The sequence below is a fragment of the Solanum tuberosum genome, unplaced genomic scaffold, assembly GCF_000226075.1.
Source record: "Solanum tuberosum cultivar DM 1-3 516 R44 unplaced genomic scaffold, SolTub_3.0 scf00018, whole genome shotgun sequence".
NCBI lineage: Eukaryota > Viridiplantae > Streptophyta > Magnoliopsida > Solanales > Solanaceae > Solanum > Solanum tuberosum.
Genome location: NW_006238944.1, coordinates 1098029 through 1121141, shown reverse-complemented (window position 1 = coordinate 1121141; position 23113 = coordinate 1098029). Strand labels below are relative to the sequence as shown.

Below are 23113 nucleotides of genomic sequence, written 5' to 3'. Positions count from 1 at the left end.
AATACTGAATTTGATGCATAATGCCGATAAAACATAGAGTGATAAAATTACAGTGTTAACTTCCCAAAACTTGCAAAGACTGTTTTAGACCATAGAGTGACTCACATAATCGACATACAAGGCTACTAAACTCCCCCTCAGCAACAAAGTGCTCAAAATCTAGTATAAAGTGTATGGATCATATAGGAATCAATAGATGAGTCGATATTAAACAAGTCACCGAAAAAACTGGCCGAAACATGCTCATATGCCGAAGTATTAGATTTGATGGCTAAAAGTGGTCACAATCTAAGAAATAAAATTATATGGGTACGATCAGAATGATGTCACGACCCAACTAGAAAATAGAAATTATATAGGATAGTTCGAATTGATGGAACGACCCCATTGAAAAAGAGAAATAATATGGGTAGGGGCGGAATGATGGCACGGCCCTACTGAAAAAGAAAAATTATACGGGTAGAGTTGGAATGATGGCACAACCCTACGCAAATCAGATTTGAGGAGTCACCGGAAAGACGAATGGAACTATGCAAATCAAATTTGAGGATTCACTAAAAAGACACATGATGTTATGCAACTCAGTTATGAGAAAATAGTTCGGAAAAATCCACGGTACTACACAAATTAAATATGAAAAGTAGTCCGGAGAGATGCACAGTGCTACGCAAATCAGATATGCAAAAAAGGTAGTCACCGGAAGGATGACACGGTACTACACAAATTATATATGAAAAAGTAGTCACTGGAATGATGGCACGGTGATACAAAAACTAAATATGAAAAAGTTGTTATCGGAATGATGGCACGGTGCTACACAAATTAGATATAAGAAAGTAGTCACCGAAATGATGGCACGGTGCTACACAAATTAGATATGAGAAAATAGTCACCAGAAAGATACACGGTGACTCAACTTTTGCTAACATAATCATTAGCCGGACGGGCGGCATATATGGATAATAGTCGCCCGCCGGCAGTGGAAGCTCTTTGATTGTTTACCAAGATCGTAGAGGCTCTGATACCATGTTAAATTAGGTCTTGGGCCTAACTCACACCTCAAAAGCTAGCTCAAAGGGAGGAAGATTGTCCAAGCCTTATAAGGAGTCCACCCATCTCATTAACCACCAATGTTGGACTTTTGTCATTCTTTAACAAAGCTCATTACTGCTTCATTCATGACATTGGTATCAGAGCAAGCTTGATTCTCGCAAATTATCATGCCGGATAACCAGAAATTCAAAGGAACCAAAGACGGCATCAAGAAGCTTGAAATACAACTTCAGTCTATGGCCACCATGCAAAACGATTTGAATCCTTGGAATCTAACCAGACTCGGTTCTCAACTCAACTGAAGGAAACAAAAGAGATGACTCAAGATTCGAGTTGATTATTTCTCAGCTGGAGACTAGCAAAAGAGAAGACGCTGCAGTCGAGCTTCCTCCATCTCCTAGGTCAATGACGTCCATAGCTCCAGGAAACCTTGTTATTCGCGCGTCTGGGCAATCCTCTTACTCTCCAGCAGCTCAGGTAACTCCTTCCTCCACTACTAGATATATCCTATAGGAAGGTGTTTTACATTTCCTCTATTTTTTCCTTCTAGAACAGTCCTCTGCGACCTACTTCAATTCTTCCTTGTGAACCCTACTGTTCCATTGACTACCCAAACTGCTATTCCTTTACCAAACACCACCCAGCTAAATGTTAATCCTCCACTTCTTCCGTTACAAACCTTTGTTCAACCAGAAACACCAAATAAGCCATTCAAAGCCAAGATTAGTTTTCTTGAGCTCAATATATCTAATCCAAGGGGGTGAGTTAGAAAGTGTGAACAGTTCTTTGAGATTTATCATATCCCTGGCTAAGTGAAAATGAGCTATGTTTCAGTCCATATGAGTGATAAGGCTGATGTCTGGTTCAACAACCACATCCTAGAACAAAAGGGCACCAATTGATTTTTGTTTGCACGGAAGTATGTAAGAGGTTTGGTAATGTGAGACCTTTGGATATTGTTGATGAATTCAACAACAATAAACAAACTTGCAGTATTGATAGCCACGAGGAAAAGTTTGATGAAGTTATGAACTTAAGTCTTATATGCTATTGATAAACCCTCTTTTGAACAAAACTCACTTCATTGCTTGCTACAAGTGGTCTGAAACCAGAAATAAAGCCACTAGTTGGTTTAGCAAACCCCAAAACCCTCATGGATCCTTATGAACTACCAAAATCTTATGAAGCTTCTTTCAAAGCCCTCCAAGGAACCACTACTCCCATGATAGCCCAATATCCTCACAACCAAGCCACTTCTTCCAGAGCAATTGTACCTTACCAAGGACCTTCAACCCAACCTCAATCCAACAGCGCCATTGTTCCTTATCAATCTACCAATACAAAAACACAGGACTTTTGTTTCTAGACCTAGGGTTCCCTTCAAACCAAACCCCACCAATGAAGCCCTCAAAGAAAGGAATCTATGTTACTGCCACGAAGCTTATTTTCCTAGCCAGCAATGCAAACCTAAGACATTTCATGCTCTTACTTGGGAAGGAGAGGACCAAGAAGAAGTTGAGGTGCAGGTCATTCATGAGGAGGGTGAAGTCAGTGGTGAGAAGGTTGAAAACACTGAGGACGTGAGGACGAGAAACCTACAGAAGAAGAGGGTAGGACATCCATGTGTGTTGCGATGGGGGTAACCATCTCAGACCTTCTACTATCACAATTTTGGGTTATGTATAGAAACTGCCTTTGATTATACTGATTGATAGTGGGTCAACTCATAGTTTTGTGAGCCCTCAAGTGGTCAAGGCTTTAAGACTGTCTGTAGTCCCTTGTTTTATTAGGATGAAGGTGAAAGTAACTAATGAAGAGGCTATGCATACAGAACATTGTTGTTCAGATTTTTTGTGGTAAATGCAAAAAGAACAATTTTGTTTTGACATTAGATTGTTGCAAGTTGGTGGATGTGATTTGGTGCTAGGTATGGACCGGACAGATATGTTTTCCCCGATTGTACTAAGTACTAGACCACAGACCTGTCCCAGTGTTGTGAAAGGCGCTCGCCTTTCGCCAAAGGTGATAAGGCGAGGCGAGGCAAGGCTGTGTCGCCTAATTGCTGTGAGGCGAGGCAAAGTGAAATAGGCGAGATATGGTGACAATAAGGCGATGGCGAGGTGGCAGCGCCTCTTTTCTTTTTTTTAAAAAAAAAGGTCTGACTTGATAATATTAGTGAAAAACTCAAAATTAGGGTTTTCTGCAATCGTCACGACATTGCGACCTCTTCTCCTCAGTCGCGAGTCGCGACTTCTTCTATTCTACTCTTATTCTTCGCGCGAGTCGCGTCTGCTGAGACCTCTTCTTTTTCTTCTTCTTTTTTAGTTTTTCTCTGCTTCTTCTTCTTCTTCCGTCAATTCTCTTCTTCTTCTTCTCTTCTTCTCTTCTTTTCTTCTTTTCAGCTTTTCTCTACTTCAGTTTCTTCTTCAGTCAGTCACTATGCTCTGTTTTCCCGTGGTAGTGAACAATAACTGACTGCTATGTTTTGTGCTCACTGCTATATCTATATTAAAAATAAATAAATTAATCCTTCTATAATTATTTCTTCCCTACTTAATTTAGTTTTTATACTAATTAATATAGTATTTATTTGTTCATAAATAGTGAATTCAATGGCGTCGGATGCTAGCAAAAAGAGGGACATTGGATGGATATTTATATATGCAATTAAATATTTTTAATTTTTGGTATTAATTGGCGCCTCGCCGCGAGGCGAGGCAGGCCCTTGTCGCCTTTCATCGTAGGTTAATCACATTGTTTGGTTATCAGGATGAGAACACACTCTTCCCAACTGAGGGTGAAAAGCTACTGAAATTGTTCAACAAAGACCTTAGTGGGACAGATGTTGTTTGCACCATGGGTAGCTACAATTGATGATCGAAGGCAGCAGGTCCCTCAAGAGATAACAATTTTGTTATAAATCATTTCAAGAGGTCTTTGATGAACCAAAGAAATTGCCTTCTTTACCTCCTAACAGGCCTTGTGATCACAACATTCAATTGTTGTGAGGAGCCCGACGTTTCCATTTAAGACCTTACAGGTATTCCTTTGACCAAAAGAATGTAATCGAGAGCATTATTGATGATATGTTAGCTCTCAAACTGTAGTACCTAGTCATTCATGCTTTGCATTACCTGCCCTACCTTTTAAAAAGAAAGAAAGTACTTGGAGATTGTGTGTTGACTATAGAAGGTTGAATTCATTAACTGTGAAAAACAAATATCCCATCCCCGTGGTGGAAGATCTTCTAGATGAGTTGAATGGGTCTAAAATATTCTCTAAGGTGGACTTAAGGTCAGTGTATCACCAAGTGAGAATGAGAAGGGCGGATGAACATAAAGCTGTTTTTAGGACCCATCATGGATTGCGGCAATTCAGAGTAATGTCATTTGACCTTACTAATGTCCCCGTCACTTTTCAATCATTAATGCACCAAGTCTTTGGAGCATATCTCAGAAAGTTCATATTACTCTTTTTTATGATATTTTGATTTACAGTGCATCATCAAATAATCATGTGAAACATTTAGAGATTGTGTCACAACTGTTGAAGGAGAATCGGCTGTTTGCCAAGGTGTCCAAGTGTGCTTTAGGACAGAAACAAGTAGAATATCTTGGACACATCATCACTAGAGAAGTGGTCAGTAATGGAAAATTGGCCCGAACCAGTTTTTTGGGAAGCGAAAAGCGGAAAAAGCGTCGAGGGCTCGAGCGTGAAGCGAAGCGCACGCTTTTTTCAAATAAAGCGGTATTTAGTATAAAAATAAAAATATTAAATAACTGAATAGAGGTAACATATTCTTAGATTAAAAGGTAAATAGATAGTCAATAATCCTCATAAGTCATAACATTTAAAGAAAATACATAACTAAATCACAAAGGATCAAACTCCTATTCTTCATTGTGATATTGAATAAGAAAATACAATTTACTACAAGCAAAAATAGAAGAGTAACTCAGTAACGGAACAGCAAAAAAACTAAGGAAAATAAATATAGAGACAGAACAGAGCAGCAGCCAGCAAAACAAAAAAAAAACAAAAAAACAGAGCATAGCATTACAAACAGAGCAACAGTAACTCAGTCACAACAACAAAAAACAAAGGAAAAAAAATATAGAGACAAAACATAGCAGCAGCCAGCAAAACAAAAAAAAAAAAAAAAAAGACAAAGCAGCAGTGACCAAAGAGAAGAAGAGAAGAGAAAAAAACAGAAGAGCAGTCGACCAAAGAGAAGAAGAGAATTAACCTGTAGAGTGTAGCAGCAGTCGCAGCAGTCGACCAAGGAGGAAAAATAATTGGAAAGATGTTGCCCAAGAATATTTACAGAAATTAAAAAAAAAAAAAAACTTACAGAAATTTTAAAAAAGAGTTTTTTGTTGCCTTTGCTTTCATCGTGCTTCTCGTTTCGCCTACTGAAGCACTCACTTTTTCAACAGCGCCTAGCTTCATAGCATAAAAGCGCTGTGCTTGCACCTCGCTTCGCGCTTTAAGCTAACTAGCACTTATTTCATTTAAGCGAGCTTTTCATCGCCTTTTTTTAAGCGCACTTCTCACTTCGCCTACTGAAGCGCTTGCTTTTTCAGCAGCGCAGTGCTTGCGCCTCGCCTCGCTTCGCGCTTTAAGCACACCTTTTGACGCTTTTCACAGCACTGGCCCGAAGATAGCAATCTGAAGGAGTTGAGGGGATTTCTTATTGCATTGATCAGCAAGCCTTTAACTTCATTACCAAAAAAGGGCATTTTCTTGGAGTGATGAAGCCACTGAGGCACTTCAGGAGCTGTGAATTGCTATGTCCTCTGTACCAGTCTTGGCCTTACATGATTTTGGTAAACCATTCATTGTAGAAGTTGATGATTGTGGAACTGGAGTTGGGGCAGTCCTCATGAAAGACAAGCAACATATTGCTTATCTCAGTGAAGTACTGAGCAAAAAGCGGTCAAGGCTTATCAACTTATAAGAAGGAGTTGATTGACTTGCTTATGGCAGTGAGGAGATGGAGACACTACCTCCATCCTCACCACTTTTTTACTAAAACTGACCATTTAAGTCTTAAGTTTTTGCAGGATTAGAAAATTTTCACTTCATTACAACATAAGGGCATACCAAGCTTATGGGGTTAAAATTTATGAAATCCATTACAAGAATGGTGTGGAAAACACGGCTGCAGATATCGTGTCTAGGGCATACACAGAAGTTAATTGCAGTGTTATCAGTCACCTGCCGCCTAAGTGGATAGAGGAGAACCTAAGCAGTTATGAAAGAGAACAAGAAGTTGTCCAGTTGTTAACTCAACTTCATCTAGATACTGCAGCTATAGAGGATGTTGCTATACAAAATGGTTTACTAAGGTTGCAAGGCAAGACTTGAGTTAGAAATGGTAGTGGACTAAGACAACAATTGGTGCAACAAATTCATACTTTTGGTCTTGGTGGACACTCTGGAGTCTCTACTTCAATACAAAGGATCAAACTATTATTCTATTGGCCTTCAATGTTAACTGATTTTCAAAGGGTGGTATTAGAATGTGAAGTTAGCCACAGGAACAATGTTTATAAACTACATGGGTTGCCTAGTACTATAGTGAGTGATAGAGATAAAGTGTTCCTCGGTATCTTTTTGAAAAGAATTTTTCAAAGGTTTGAAGAGAAGACTGAAGTTTAAATCAGCATACCATAACCCAAACTGATGGGCAAACTGAAAGGGTCAAGAAGTGCCTGGAAAATTATTTAAGGTGCATGGGTAGTAACAAACTAGGTGAAGAGTGCAAGTGACTGGTCTTGGCTGTATATTGATATAATTCCAATTACCATTTAGCTACCAAGATGTCTCCTTTCAAGATCTTATATGGATATGACCCTCCACAACTCACTTTTGAGTTGATATCTCAATCCAAAGTGGTTGCAGTGGTTCAATGGTTGCAAGAAAGGCAGGTGATGGTTAAGGTTCTAAAAAGAACCAGAAGTTGGGAGACTAGGTGTATATTAAGTTACAACCATATATGCAAACTTCTATTGCCTTAAGGTGTAATTTGAAACTCACTTCCAAGTATTATGGGCCCTACAGTGTGATCAAGAAGATCAGTCACTGTTGCTTATGAATTGTAACTTCCTCCCACATCTAGAATTCACCCTATCTTTCACATTTCCAAATTGAAGGAAAGGCCAGGGTCCAAGGTAGTTCCTACTAATGAGCCTCCAATGTGCCATCTAACCAATTGTCATTCTGGATCACAAAATAGTAAAAAAGGGAGATGCAATTGCAACACAAGACCCTTCGGGGTGGCCCAGTGGTTTGGGCTTGGGACTTCCATGTTGGAGGTCTCAAGTTTGAAACCCCTTGCCAGCGAAAGCAAGGGGTTTGCCTTCTGGGTCGAGCTCATCGCACCGGGCTTGCCTAGTGCGGGTTACCTCTCCTATGTGATTTGCGAGTTATTGCATAGGAGCGGGGGTTTTACCCTGTGCGCACCCAAAGGGTAGCGGCTGCGGGTTTCCCTTGTCATAAAAAAAAAAAAAAATTGCAACACAAGTGTCCATGCAATGGGACAATTTGCTCCCTGAAGAAGCTATTTGGGAGACTACAATTTCCTAATTTTAAGTCATTTAGATCCTGTGAGTTCTTGTAATTTTTAATTCCAGTATTTGACTTAAGTTCTTTATGTTTTTAGGTTCATTAGTAACTCTATCCAAATCTATCTATGGAGTTGTTGTACTGTTTTATCGAAATATCAAATTTCCTTCTCTTCTTCTATCTTCTTTTCCTTTCTTTTTCATTTCTGCATTTCAATTAATTGAAGCTCATTACTGCTTCATTCGTGACGCAATGCTACTTATTTCACATTTACTCAAATGCCATATCCCCAGTACCAAAAAGAAGAAGAATACACATACTTACTGAAACATATTCTACAAACAATTATAATTTATAACACCAATGAAAAATTATAGTACCAGAACAAAATCGAACAAATACTGAAACATTTTCTCGATAAATTTATTAATCTAATTAAAAAAGAAAAAAAAGAGAGTGAAAGTACTGACCCTTGAACGAATGCCTTGAGAAAGTGAACATCCTGCGCAATGTAATGGCGGAAAGTATCAATATTCAGAGTTCCAGAAGCCAAGCAAACGACAAAAGGAGTGTAAAGTGCAAAAGTAGACTCTTTCTTAAAATTGATCCAACACCTCCTCGCTACACCCACACTTTCCTCAATCGGCGACGTCATTGTAGGAGGAGTAATCGCCGATCTCAAATAGTGAGAGGGACGAGAATAGAATCGGAAAATCGAGTTGGAATTGAAGAAATTGAATACTGGATTTGGAATTGGTAGCCTAAGAGGCGATAATAATAATAAGGAGCGCATATATATATTAGGCAGGTAAATTATAATTGCAAGTGTTTGTAGTATTCTACTTTGAACATGTATAATATGGATGGAAAGGGAGGATTTGTTGGTGTTTTGGTGATTTGCCACTCGGAACAAGGAGTTTCTAAAAGGGTCAAGACAAAAACTACAATTTTTTGTTGTTAAAATAACCAGTCTTTGATTAAGTTGAATAATTGTGATAATTATGTGTATGTATGTACAGTGTTTGATCCTTTGAAGGACTTCTGGAACTTAGGTTTATGTAATGTAATGTCCTAAGTTTGTGGGGGACAGTTGTTATATTAAGCAAGATAGTCTATGCACTATGTAATCTAGTTCCAAGTGGAAGTTCAATAAGATTGGTAAGAGTTTGAGAATTCAAAATAGTGTATATTTATTTTGTACACTAATTTACATTTTTTTTTTAGAAGAGAATATTGAAGATATGAATATTTAGTTTGAATATATGAGGGTTTGAGAGAAAATACAGCATTACCTGTCAAACCCCAAAAACGTACGTGATGATACATATTTATCTCCATCAAGACTAGTCAGCATCAACCCAATAATACGAAAGAAATGTGAAAAGTAAAACAAGAATGACATAAGAGGGAAAAACGTATTCATTCTAAAACATAACCCAAAAACCTGTTTATCAAGTGTACAAGTCACTATTGTATAAAGTGCGAAATTGAAAGATAATTATAAGTCTCAATGTCTTTGTTTCTCAAATAGAACAAAGCATAAAATAAGGAACAAGATGGCCCGCTAGGATGACAAGCAGCTACCTCTGAAAGCCTCGGATATAGAATAAGAAGATTGGGTCCGGGCTCGGAACCTACAAAAGTTTAGAAATAAGGAGTGAGTACCAACCAACACGGTACTCAACAAGCAACCTAATAAACAAGGCAAAACTCGCTAAAAACGAGTACTCCTTTCATCCCAATCGAACTTCTTCAAACTACAACATGCATAGAAATCAGAACAACCTAACAGTTCACAATCACCATTTTAGTTTAGAATTCAAGTTCTTGAAAAACCTTGCCATTCGCCAACCAAAATCCCAAATTTGGATGTTAAAAATTCATAAATAATCAAACGAAAATGAAGTTTTAGGGTCACAAAAGCTTACCCAAATGATTTAGCACAAGAAATCTCTTCAAAATTGCCTCCAAGGATTTTACAAAACTCAAAATGGAGAAAATAGATAAAACCCCGAAAATGGCAGGCATAAACCTTCTTTGAAGACGCTTAAGCGAACCCCGCAAAACTAGGGGTCTCGCTTTTGCGAACCAGGCAGCGCTTAAGAGACCGTCACTAAACTGAACCTCGTGAAAGTTTGGCCTAATCACACCTTTGCTAAAGCGAAGGTTACTAAAGCGGAATGCCTATCGCAAAACCAAAGGGTACAAAACTTAGGTACCAAAAAAATGAGTCAACTCTCAAAACATCGAAAGAATCCTTGAGATTCATTTGAAACCTTGTACACACAAACCAAATATGCAAATCAACTATACTCGACGTTCCGGACTCAATGGAACCATCGAAACATGAATTTGAGGTCACCTATCGAAATCGTGAAAGTTTCAAGAAAAAAGCTAAATCAAGCTTGGGACCTCTGAAAATTCAACCAAGACCTCACTGAGGCCTAAATTCATCCCCCCGAATCCAAATGAACTCTCAGAATTCCGATCCGAGCATCTGAACCCCGAATGTTGACCAAAATCAATCTAAAGGCTAAAATCTCAATAATTACCAACTTAGGACCTGAAATACTCAATAAGGCTCTAAATCTAAAACCTACAATTCCCTTAAACTAATTTCCACATTTCGGGATTGATGGAAGATGAAATTTCATTCCGACACTTGAAACTCCAAAAGACACCGAAAATCACTTTTTAACAACTTTAGCGTTTCAAATTCCAAAATTTTCAAAATTCACAACTTTTAACTCACAACTCGAAACCAATTTTAAAACTCATTCAAAAGTGACTCTAGGCCAACATAGGGAGGGGTAAAATGGTAATTTTATATTAAAATTAAAAAATAATCTACCGAGTCATTACATTATAGTAACACCTCAAAATTTAATAGCCTAAGCAAGGGTCCAAGTGAGTGGTCACAAACCAAAAATTTAGCCTTAGCACCCTCCACGAAGATGCTCACTTACCGTGAAGGGCACCACGGCTCGTGGTGATGCCCGTGGACCCTAGGCAGAAGCTAGCCAATGGAGGCTCACCTCCCATGAGCACTATGATGGTTCATGGTGGGAACCACGGCTCGTGGTGGTGCCCGTGGAGGTAAGGCAGTGAGCCCTCCAAGGCTTCCCAAATGGAGACCCTCCCCACGAGCCACTTGATGGCTCGTGAAGGACATTACGGGTCGTAGGAGAGGTTTTGGACATGAGTTGGGTTGGGTTTGAGGGGCTAAGTGGTGGCAAGCCAAGCCACTGGTCAAGGGACCACAGCCTCCACCATGGTTTGTGAGGACCACCACGGCTCGTGAAGCCAGACGTGCTGGTGGTTCGATAGTTTTTAGTTCAGGGGTTTTTGGGGCTTTTCCTGTTTTAATTGAATTAATACTATGTCGTTTTACCCAAGCCTAGGAACCCTATATAAGTTATTTTAACCTCAAAACTCACCCATTCAAGTCATTATTTCCAAAACCCAAAAGAAAATCAAAGTTCCTCCTCCCCAAAATATTTCTCTCTCTAAAAACTTGAAGAAGAAGAAGAAAGGATTCAAGCTAGGGTCAAGGTCAATTCTCAATTCCTCCATTGAAGATAAGCATTTGGATTTGAGGTATGCTAGTTTTCATCCATGGATTCCTTCCATTCATGGAGTTCCCAAATTCCTCTGTTTCAAAGTTAGAATTCCCCAATTGAGTTAGGATTTTCTTTAATTGTCATGGGTTCTTTTGATTATTGATTTAAATGACTGTATTATGATCTTTTATGCATGAATTGATAAAATACTATTATTTTGTGATGATTTCCCCATAAACCCATGTAACCCCCATGTTTTAAAGTTATGAATCATATGATGTGGAATTTTGATTGTAAAGGAAGAGTTTTATGAAATTGAGCATGTATTGCTAGAATTACATGAATTTATGATGAAATCCATATATAACCCATGTTTTCTAAGTGTTGATGATTGAAAGTGGGTTTTGACCTTGAAAGGTAAATTATGGACTTATGCATTTTCGTATGAAATCTATGCAAATGTTTTAAGGATGCTTTGAGAGTAAAGTATCAATGATGATGATCATGATGTGTTATTGAAAGGATTTTCTCATATACACATAAGAGTAAGATGTGAAAGACTTTCTCACATAATAAGGATTCTTAAGTTGAAAGGCTTTCTCACCTAATTGAGTTAAAGATTAAGAGCTATCCTAATGAAACTAGCTTGGATTGGTTATTGAAAGATACATTTCCATGGATGATGACTTAGCTTGGATTGGCAAGATGGCGTGCCTTTCCATGGATAATAACAATGAGAAGAAATGACTATTCTGTGGGATTTATGCTTAGCACCGAGAGGATATTAAGATGGAAGCTCTCCCGTGAGTAGAGGCCGGGTTTCTAGAAGCAATCTCCTTATCCCTTACCTATGTGCCACCATAGGCTAATTGTATAGATAGAAATTAGCTAGTGGATCCACCTAAGCTAGAAGTTCATGGCTCCACCTTGACAAGTAGGACAACCATTTTCGGTGTGGGAAACACTACGATCATGTTATAGCTCACATGGTCTCTATGTCAGTTACACATTAATAATGAACTAAGGTTACTTCAAGAAGTATCGCATGTGAGTCAAAAGGTTTCAAAGATGATGTTAGTTTGCATTGATCATGGTTTTATGACTTATGTTTTCTAACTCTCTTATATCATGTTTTCGCTTGGTCAATTGCATATGATGAAATGAAATATCCTTTTTTAGCATGATTTAAATGTTTTATGCATAGCTATCATACTTGGTACATTATTTTGTACTAACGCATACTCTTGCCTACATTTTCCTAAATGTAGGGTTCAACAGTCAGGGTCATCATTCTCGTGGCTAGTGGTTGTTTTTCAAGATTCCCGAGCTTTGGTGAGTCCTCATGCTTTGAGGACGGACTTTAATTATTTAGTTCCTTTTCTTGTATTTCACTTTTGGACATGATGTATGCGCTAGACCCATTTTTATTCTATTGTATTAGATGGCTATAATGAGACAAGTGTTTTAGACTTCCACTTATCTTTTATAAAAACTATTGAACTTGGACTATTGTTTTACTCTTATTGTTCTATTTCTTATGTTATGAGAGTTAAGTGGCTTGTATGGGGTTCTTCGGGGTTCTATTCGTCATGTTACATCTAAGGGGTACCCTTGGGTCGTGGTAAACTTGGTATCAGAGCACAAGGTTTAGAATGGTCCTAGGATGTCTCATAAGCCACGTCTAGTAGATTCTTGTTCATAAGTGTGAAGTGCACCACATTTATGAATGAGAGGCTACAAGATGATTAGGAAACTCCATTTCTTTCATTACTCTGAAGTCGTGCATAGAGTTTAACTCTATAAAGTATCTCTCCTAATCCTTATCCGATGTTCTACAGGATATGGCTACCCGAAGAGCTTATGCTAGAAGGAATGTGAGAGAGAATGAGGAACAAAAAGCTCCTCCCCAAGCTCCTCAAGTTTCGGTCGATCGTTTGGCCGAGCAAGTAACTAATGTGGAGTTTGGGCAATTTTTCAAGTATTGGCTCAAGCCGTGACAGCCCAAGCCAATAGGGAGGTTGCGGTTCCCGTCAACCAAAATATGGGAACGACGACATCTAGAGTGAGGGACTTCACTAGGATGAATCCTTCGGAGTTTCATCGTTCTAAGGTTGAGGAAGATCCTCATGATGAGGTCTACAAGGTTTTGATAATCATGAGAGTGACACTGGTTTAAAAAGTGGAGTTGGCCGCTTATTAACTAAAAGGTGTGGCTCAAATTTGGTTCAACCAATGGAAGGAAGGGAGATCGGAAGATGCCGGTCCTCTTGATTGGGAGAAGTTTAAGGCCGCTTTTCTTGATAGGTTCTTTCCCCTTGATATGAGGGAAGCCAAGGTGCTTGAGTTCATTAACCTTCGACAAATAAGTATGAGTGTGAAGGAATATGTTCTAAAGTTCACTCAATTATCTAAATATTCTCTAACAATGGTTGTCGATTAAAGGGATAGGATAAGTAAATTCATTTTAGGTGTGTCCAAAATGGTAGTTAAAGAGTGTCGTACCGCCATGCTCATTAATGACATGGACATCTCTCGTCTCATGGTTCATGCACAACAAATTAAGGAGGAGAAACTTAAGGAAAAGCCTAGAGAGGTAAAAAGGGATAAAATCGGAGATGGAAATTTCTCTCATACAAAGTCTGATGGACATGGTCATCCTAGATTTCGACAAAAGGTTTTCCGGTCAAGGTTCTTCTAATGCTCCTCCTAATTTTAACAAAGATAGGGTGTCTAACCCTAAGCCTCAAGGAGGTAATCGTAGTGTATCTTCATTGCCCAGGTCTACTTGTACTAAGTGTGGAAGGAAGCACGAGGATAAGTGCCTAGCCGGCACAGATGGTTGCTTTGGTTGTGGTAAAAATGGTCACAAAATGAGGGATTGTCTGATGCTTACGGCTAAGGGAAGAGAGGGCAAGCAAGATCCTCCTAATGGTTCGGGTCCCAATGCTCCTAAGAAAAACCAATTTTATGCACTTCAAACTTATGTTGAGCAAGAGGGTTTTCCCGATGTGGTTATCGGTATGTTGAAAGTTTTCCAACTTGATGTTTATGCCTTACTTGATCCCGGTGCTACCTTGTCTTTTGTGATGCCATATGTGGCTATAAGGTTTGATGTTCTTCCGAATGTATTGTTAGATCCCTTTTCTATCTCTACTCCTGTTAGTGATTCTATTGTGGCTGAAAGGGTCTATAGAAAGTGTCATGTTTCCTTGTCCTATAGAGTTACTCTTGTTGACTTGGTAGAACTTGATATGCTAGATTTTGATGTTATTCTTGGTATGGATTGGCTGCACTCATGTTATGCTTCAATTGATCGTAGAACTAGTGTAGTCAAGTTTCAAATCCCAAATGAGCATGTCCTAGAGTGGAAGGGGAGAAATTTTATGCCTAAGGGTCAGTTCATCTCTTATCTTAAAGCTAGAAGGATGATTTCTAAGGGTTGTATTTACCATCTAGTAAGGGTGAGGAATGTAGATTCCGAAATCCCCGCTATTGAGTCAGTCCCCATTGTTAATGAGTTTCTATAAGTGTTTCCAGAAGATTTACCCGGTATTCCTCCCGAGCGGGAAATAGACTTCGGTATTGACATTTTTCCAGATACTCAACTTATTTTTATTGCTCCTTACCGTATGGCTCCGGCAGAACTAAAGGAGTTGAAAGAACAATTGAAAGATTTGTTTGACAAGGATTTCATCCGACCAAGTATCTCTCCATGGGGTGCTCCACTTTTGTTTGTTAGAAAGAAGATGGTTCTCTTCGTATGTGTATTGACTATCGTCAGTTGAATAAGGTGAACATTAAGAATAAGTATCCTCTTCCAATGATAGATGATTTATTTGACCAACTTCGAGGAGCAAGTTATTTCTGTAAGATTGACATTCGGTCGGGTTATCACCAATTGAGGGTGAAAGAAGATGACATTCTGAAGACGGCTTTTCAAACTCGGTATGGTCATTATGAGTTTTTGGTAATGTCGTTTGGATTGACTAATGCCCCGGTGACGTTTATTAATTTGATGAATATGGTGTTTAGACAATACCTTGACATGTTTGTGATTGTGTTCATTGATGATATTTTGATCTATTCGAAAAGTGAGAATGCTCATGTTGATCATTTGATAATCGTATTGCAAGTTCTTAAGGACCAACAACTCTTTGCAAAGTTTAGCAAATGTGAATTTTGGTTAAGGTCTGTAGCTTCCCTTGGTCATATTGTTTCAAGCAAGGGTATTGAGGTGGATACTAAGAAGACAGATGCGGTCAAGAGTTGGCCTAGACCTTTAACTCCTTTGGATATTAGAAGTTTCTTGGGTTTAGCCAGTTACTATAGAAGGTTTGTTGAGGGATTCTCTTCGATTGCCTCTCCTTTGACAGCTTTGACTCAAAAGAAGGCTAAGTTCATATGGTCCGAATTGTGTTAAAAGATTTTACAAGAGTTAAAGGATAAACTTACTTCCGCTCTGGTGTTGACCTTTCTGGAAGGGACGAATGGCTTTGTGGTTTATTGTGATGCCTCGAGAATTGGGCTAGGATGTGTGCTTATGCAAAATGGGAAAGTTATTGCCTATGCCTCAAGGTAACTTAAAATTCATGAGAAGAATTATCCAACTCACAACCTTGAATTAGTGGCAGTCGTTTTTTCCTTAAAGATTTGGAGGCACTATTTGTATGGAGTTCATGTAGATGTGTTTACCGACCACAAGAGTTTGTAATATGTGTTTAATTAGAAAGATCTAAATCTTCGCCAAAGAAGGTGGCTCGAGTTATTGAAGGATTATGAAATGAGTGTTCTTGATCACCCCGGTAAAGCTAATGTGGTAGCGGATGCTCTTAGTCGGTTATATATGGGTAGTGTTGCTCATATTGAAGAAGAAAAGAAAGAGTTAGTTCGAGATGTTCATAGATTGTCCCGATTAGGTGTTCAATTAGTGGACTCCACCAAGGGTGGTGTTATGGTTCACAATGGGTCTGAATCATCTTTTGTGGCAGATGTGAAAGCCAAGCAAGGTCTTGATCCAGTTTTGGTAGAATTGAAAGAAGTAGTTCTTAAGAAATCCGTTGAGGCTTTATCCCAAGGGGGAGATGGTGTACTTAGATATCAAGGTCGTTTATGTGTTCCGAATGTTGATGATTTGAGGGAACAGATCTTGTCAGAAACCTATAGTTCGCGGTATTCAATTCACCCTGGAGCCACCAAGATGTACCGTGATTTACGGGAGGTCTATTGGTGGAATAGAATGAAGAAGGATATTGCGGGATTTGTGGCTAAGTGTCCAAATTGCCAACAAGTAAAGGTTGAGCATCAGAAACTAAGAGGTTTTTCCCAAGATATTAGAATTCATACTTGGAAGTGGGAAGATTTGAACATGGACTTTATTGTTGGTTTGCCTCGCACCTGGTGACAACATGATTCGATTTGGGTGATAGTAGATCGAATGACGAAATTGGCTCATTTACTTCCCGTCAAGGTTTCTTATTCGGTGGAGGACTATGCCAAGATGTACTTGAGAGAAATGGTAAGGTTGCATGGAGTGCCTTTGTCCATTATTTCCGATCGTGGTACCCAATTCACTTCTCAGTTTTGGAAGTCATTCCAAAAGGGTCTTGGTACTCGTGTTAAGCTTAGTATGGCCTTTCATCCCTAAACCTATGGGCAAGCAGAGCGTACTATCAAAACTTTGGAAGATATGTTAAGATGTTGTGTGATTGATTTAAAGGGTAATTGGGATGAACATTTGCCATTGATTGAGTTTTCTTATAACAATAACTATCACTCGAGTATCGTTATGGCTCCATTTGAAGCATTATATGGTTGGAGGTGTAGATATCCTATAGGATGGTTTGAGGTGGGTGAAGTTGCCCTAATAGGTCTCGAGTTGGTACATGAGGCCATAGAGAAAGTTTGACTTATTAGAAAAAAAGGTGAAAACTGCCTAAAGTCGGCAAAAGTCATATGCCGATATGAGAAAAAGGGATCTTGAGTTTGATATTCATGATCGGGTTTACTTGATAATCTCACCCATGAAGGGTGTAATGAGGTTTGGTAAGAAAGGGAAGCTTAGTCCCCGATATGCAGGCCCTATCAAATTTTGAGACGTGTTGATAAGGTTGCTTTTGAGGTAGAATTGCCAAATGTGCTAGCATCGGTGCATCTGATTTTCCATGTCTCTATGCTTAAGAAGTGTGTTGGAGATTCAACATCCATAATTTCCTTAGAAGGGTTGGGAGTTGATGAAAGTCTTTCTTATGAGGAAGTCCCGATTGAGATTTTAGACCGGCAAGATAAGAAGTTGATAAACAAGGAAGTTGCTTCCGTGAAAGTATTGTGGAGGATTAATTTAGTTAAGGGTGCTACTTGGGAGGCCGAGGCCGATATGATGTCCCGGTATCCTCATCTTTTTCCTTCTATTCCTACTCTAGCTTAAGGTAATGAGTTCCTCTTGGTTTGTCCTTTGTTTTGGAGTCATGTGTTTTATGTGTTTCCATGATTTCCTTATGTTATGCATATTCGTGAAAAACCTGTGTTTTGAACAAAGAAAATGAGTTTACATGATTGATTTTCCTCATGTTGTTATGCGTGGAGTACGAGTTTCCTATAGACTTCATGAGATGAATTGATGAACATGCTTTAGCTATGTTTGTTGAGAACGAATTGCATATGTAGAGCATGATTTTAGATTGGAGATGGTAGTTCCTCCTTGGACATGAGAAATTTTGAAATTTCATGCATATTGGTTTGTTAGGTCTAGTTCCTACCTTCCTTAAGATGCATTGAGTATGTTTAGCTTGGAGTTGATGTTTCCTCCTTGGTTTTTGTGAAATTTAATGAGATTGCATGCATGATGGGCTGCTAGTATTGAGTCTTTTTCTTTCAAGAGGTGTCTAGAATCCCATTCGAGGACGAATGTTCCCATGAGGGAGATAATGTAACACCTCAGAATTTATTAGCCTAAGAAAGGGTCCAAGTGAGTGGTCACACACCAAAAATTTAGCCTTGGCACCCTCCATGAAGATGCTCACTGGCTATGAAGGGCACCACGACTCATGGTGGTGCACGTGGACCTTAGGCAGTAGCTAGCCAAGAGAGGCTCACCTCCCACGAGCACCATGACGGCTCGTGGTGGGCACCACAGCATATGGTGGTGCCCGTAGAGGTGAGGCAGTGAGCTCTCCAAGGCTGCCCAAATGGAGACCCTCCCCACGAGCCACTTGATGGCTCGTGAAGACTACTACGGGCCGTAGGAGAGGTCGTGGACATGAGTTGGGTTTGAGGGGCTATGTGGTGGCAAGCCAAGCCATTGGTAAAGGGACCACGACCGCCACCACGGTTCGTGAGGGCCGCCACGGCTCGTGAAGCCAGGCGTGGTGGTTCGACAGTTTTTAGTTCAGGGATTTTTGGGTCTTTTCCTGTTTTAATTGAATTAATACTATGTCGTTTGACCCAAGTTTGGGACCCCTATATAAGTGGTTTTAACCCCAAAACTCACCCGTTCAATTTATTATTTCAAAAACCCAAAAGAAAATCAAAGTTCTTCCTCTCCAAAATATTTCTCTCTCTAGAAACTTAAAGAAGAAGAAGAAAGGATTCAAGTTAGGGTCAAGGTCAATTCTCAATTCCTCCATTGAAGATAAGCATTTGGATTTGAGGTATAATTGTTTTCATCCATGGATTCCTTCCATTCATGAAGTTCCCAAATTTCTCTATTTCAAAGTTAGAATCCCCCAATTGAGTTAGAGTTTTCTTCACTTGTCATGGGATATTTTGATTATTGATTTAAATGATTGGATTTTGATCTTTTATGCATGAATTGATGAAATACTAGGATTTTATGATGATTTCCCAATGAACCCATGTAACCCCCATGTTTTCAAGTTATGAATCATATGATGTGATATTTTGATTGTAAAGGAAGAGTTTTATGAAATTGAGCATGTATTGCTAGATTTACATGAATTTATGATGAAATCTATATATAACCCATGTTTTCTAAGTGTTGATGATTGAAAGTGGGTTTTGACCTTGAAAGGTAAATTATGGACTTGTGCATTTTCTTATGAAATCTATGCAAATATTTTAAGGATGCTTTGAGAGTAAATTATCAATGTTGATGATTATGATGTGTTATTGAAAGGATTTTCTCATATACACATAAGAGTAAGATGTGAAAGGTTTTCTCACATAACAAGGATTCTTAGTTTGAAAGGATTTCTCACCTAATTGAATCAAAGATTAAGAGCTATCCTAATGAAACTAGTTTGGATTGGTTACTGAAAGATACCTTTCCATGGATGATGACTTAGCTTGGATTGGCAAGATGACGTGCCTTTCCATGGATAATAACAATGAGAAGAAATAACTATTCCATGATATTTATGCTTAGCACCTAGAGGATATTTAGATGGAAACTCTCCCGTGAGTAGAGGTCGGGTTTCTAAAAGCATTCTCCTTATCCCTTACCTATGTGCCCCCATAGGATGATTGTCTAGATGAACATTAGCTAGTGGATCCACCTAAGCTAGAAGTTCATGGTTTTACCTTGGCAAGTAGGACAACCCATTTTTTGGTGTGGGAGACACAGGGGGATCATGTTATAGCTCACATGGTCTCTATGTTGGTTAAGGCTAATCCCCCCACATTAATAATAAACTAAGGTTACTTCAAGTAGTATCGCATATGAGTTAAAAGGTTTCAAAGATGATGTTAGCTTGCATTGACTATGGTTTTATGACTTATGTTTTCTAACTCTCTTATATCATATTTTAGCTTGGTCAATTACATGTCATTAAAATGAAATGTCCCTTTTTAGCATGATTTAAATGTTTTATGCATAGTTATCATACTTGGTACATTGTTTTGTACCAACGCCTACTCTTTTCAACATTTCCCAAAATGTAGGGTCCGACAGTTAGGGTCATCTGTCTCGTGGCTAGTGGTTGCTTTTTGAGATTCCTGAGCTTTGGTGAGTCCTCATGCTTCGAGGACGGACATTCATTGCTTAGTTCATTTTCCTAAATTTCACTATTTTACATGATGTATGGGCTAGGCCCAATTTAATTCTATTGTATTAGATGGCTATAATGAGACAAGTGTTTTAGACTTCCTCTTATATTTTATAAAAAACTATTGAACTTGGACTATTGTTTTACTCTTATTGTTCTATTTTTTATGTTGTGAGAGCTAAGTGGCTTGTATGGGGTCCTTCGGGGTTCTATATGCCATGTTACATCTAGGGGGTACCCCTTGGTCGTGACAATTATCCACCACTAAAAATCATGTTTGCCATCAAACATAAAATAAAAGAAAGTACCTAAAGCCTAAAAAAACTGAGGATATCTGGAATGCATATCAGACTCTATATCTTAAGTCACCTCACCAACTAAGTGATGCTTCCACTACACCTTCACTAAAGCAATCTCTTTGGTCCTAAGCTTTCGGACCCGCCTATCTATTGATGGATATAGGATCCTCCTCAAAGAAAATTCTGGACCTAACACAACTGAATCAAGCAAAAGCAGATGAGACTCATCCAGCATATACTTTCGAAGCATGGAGAAATGAAACACATGATGTACAACTGACAAGCAAGGTGGCAAGGACAACTTATAGGCCACCTCTCCCACTCAGCTCAAAATCTCAAAAGGGACACTACATCTAGGGCTAAGCTTTCCCTTCTTTCTGAACCTCATCACACCCTTTATAAGTGACTCCCGGAGCCAAACATGATCACCCTCTATAAACACTAGGGCTCTAACTCTCCAAATGACATAGATTTTCTATCAACTCTGGCATATCAACAGTCTACCCTGAATCATACGGACCTACTCGATAGCATCTCTAAGCAAGTCTATATCTAAAGAGTACATCTCGGTCGAATCAAACCAACCGATCGGAGATCTACACCATCTTTCATACAATGCCTCATGGGGTTATCTGAATACTAGAGTGATAATTGTTGTTGTATGAAAACTCTTCTAAGGGAAAATATTGATCCCATATAGCACTAAAATTAATTACACAAGCTCTAAGCATATCGTCTAACACCTGAATCGTCTGCTCGGACTGACCATTTGTCTGAGGGTGAAAGGTTATACTAATATCTAACCGAGTGCTCAAACCATGTTGCGCAGCCTTCCAGAAATGTGAAGTGAACAATGAACCTTGATCAAAGACAATAAAAACAGGGACTCCATGTAGTCGCACAATCTGACTGATATAACGTTGGGCTAACTTCTCCACCATATACTTAACCCGAACCAGGATGAAATGAGACTCCATAGTGATTTGCTCCTATTCCAAGTAGGAATAGGCATCCTCCTGTTGGAAAGTCAAGCATCTTGACACAAAGTCTGCAGTATCTCTCTTTATGCCACACTACTAATAATGCTGACTCAGATCATGACATCTTCGTCACTCCCGGATGAATGAAATATCATGAACAATAATCCTCTTCTAGAATCAATCTAATCAACTCGCCCACCTTGGGCACACAAATCCTACCTCTGATCCTGAAGACACCATCAGAATCAAGGATAGCCTTTTTGTCTTCCCCTCTCAACACTTTGTCTTGAATGAGGCATAACTTCTCATCATCAAATTGGTGCTCACGGATCTGCTCAACTAAGGAATAACGGGTCTCTATGAAAGGTTTTATACCACCACTCTTCTTAGAAATCTATAATTAGACAAGAATATTGGCTAGCCTCTAAAAATATGTAGCAAATGGTCTCTACTCAACACTGATAGTGGCAAGACTCTCCATACTAGAAATTTTCCTACTCAAAGCATCAGTCACCACACTGGCCTTTCCTAGATGGTACAAGATGGTGATATCATTTTCCTTTAGTATCTTAAGTCATTTGCGTTGCCTCAAGTTTAGATCCCTCTGACTAAGGATTTACTGAAGACCCTGATGATCTATGAAGAACGGACAATATACCCATACAAATAATGTCGTCATAGCTTAAGCACAAACACTATAACTTCCAACTCCAAATCATGAGTAGGGTTTTTATTCTAATGGGCCTTCAACTGTCTAGAAACATAGATATGAGCGGATTTTGGGATAGGAGGTCTTGTCGGTATGGAACCTACCCTTCCGGAGTGAAGGATTGTCATCCTATAGCCGAGTGTTTTTAATTTGGATCACATTACCTTTCTACATCAGAACACCACCTAACCTAACTCCGAAAGCATCACACTATACATTAAAGTCCATACCCTCCTTGGGTAGAGTCAAAAGAGGAGCCGAAGTCAACAAAGTCTTGATATTTTGAAATCTCCCTCACCCCTATCAAACCACTGGAAACTCACACTCTGTCGAGTCAATCTATTCAAAGAAGATGCAGTAGTAGAGAAGCTCTGAACAAATCACCTATAATAGCTTGCAAGTCCCAGAAAACTCCAAATATCGATAACCAAAGTAGGCCTAGTCCAACCTCTAACTGCCTCAATCTTGGTTGGATCCACCCGAATACCCTTCTTGGACACCACATGTCCCAAAAATGCAATAAAATCAAGTCAAAACTCCTACTTCGAGAACTTGGCATACAACTTCTCTTCCGCAATCTCTAGAGCACCATCCTCAAGTGCCGAACATAGTCCTCCTCAATCTTGGAGTACACCAAGATGTTATCAATGAACACTATCTGTAACACCCAAAAAAAATTCTAAGTTAAGACCCGAACTATTCTTCATTTACGTGTAAGGTCGTATCAGGTGATTCTTAAATTACTCATATATGTAAAGTTCAATTATTTAGTATGGGAATAATTTATTACGGTCACAAGAATACCCTAGCACAAAGTTGAGTTGAAAGCTTCCTTACTGATTAATTTTTCGGAAAAGGGTCAAAATTGCCCCTAAACTATGTGAAATAAATCACTTATACCCTCCATTACATTTTGGGATCAAAAATACCCCCGCCGTTATCCTAG

General features: G+C 39.0%; 1 protein-coding gene across 1 annotated transcript in view; it reads right to left on the bottom strand.

The window, feature by feature from the left end:
• Positions 1-8663, bottom strand: part of LOC102605470 (probable aminopyrimidine aminohydrolase, mitochondrial) — a 21810-nt gene extending 13147 nt beyond the window's left edge. The window contains exon 1 of the mRNA XM_006340406.2: positions 8091-8663. Coding sequence (XP_006340468.1) covers positions 8091-8413 — 323 coding nt within the window. The 5' untranslated portion in view covers positions 8414-8663. The remainder of the gene's footprint in view (positions 1-8090) is intronic.
• Positions 8664-23113: the final 14450 nt, after the last annotated feature.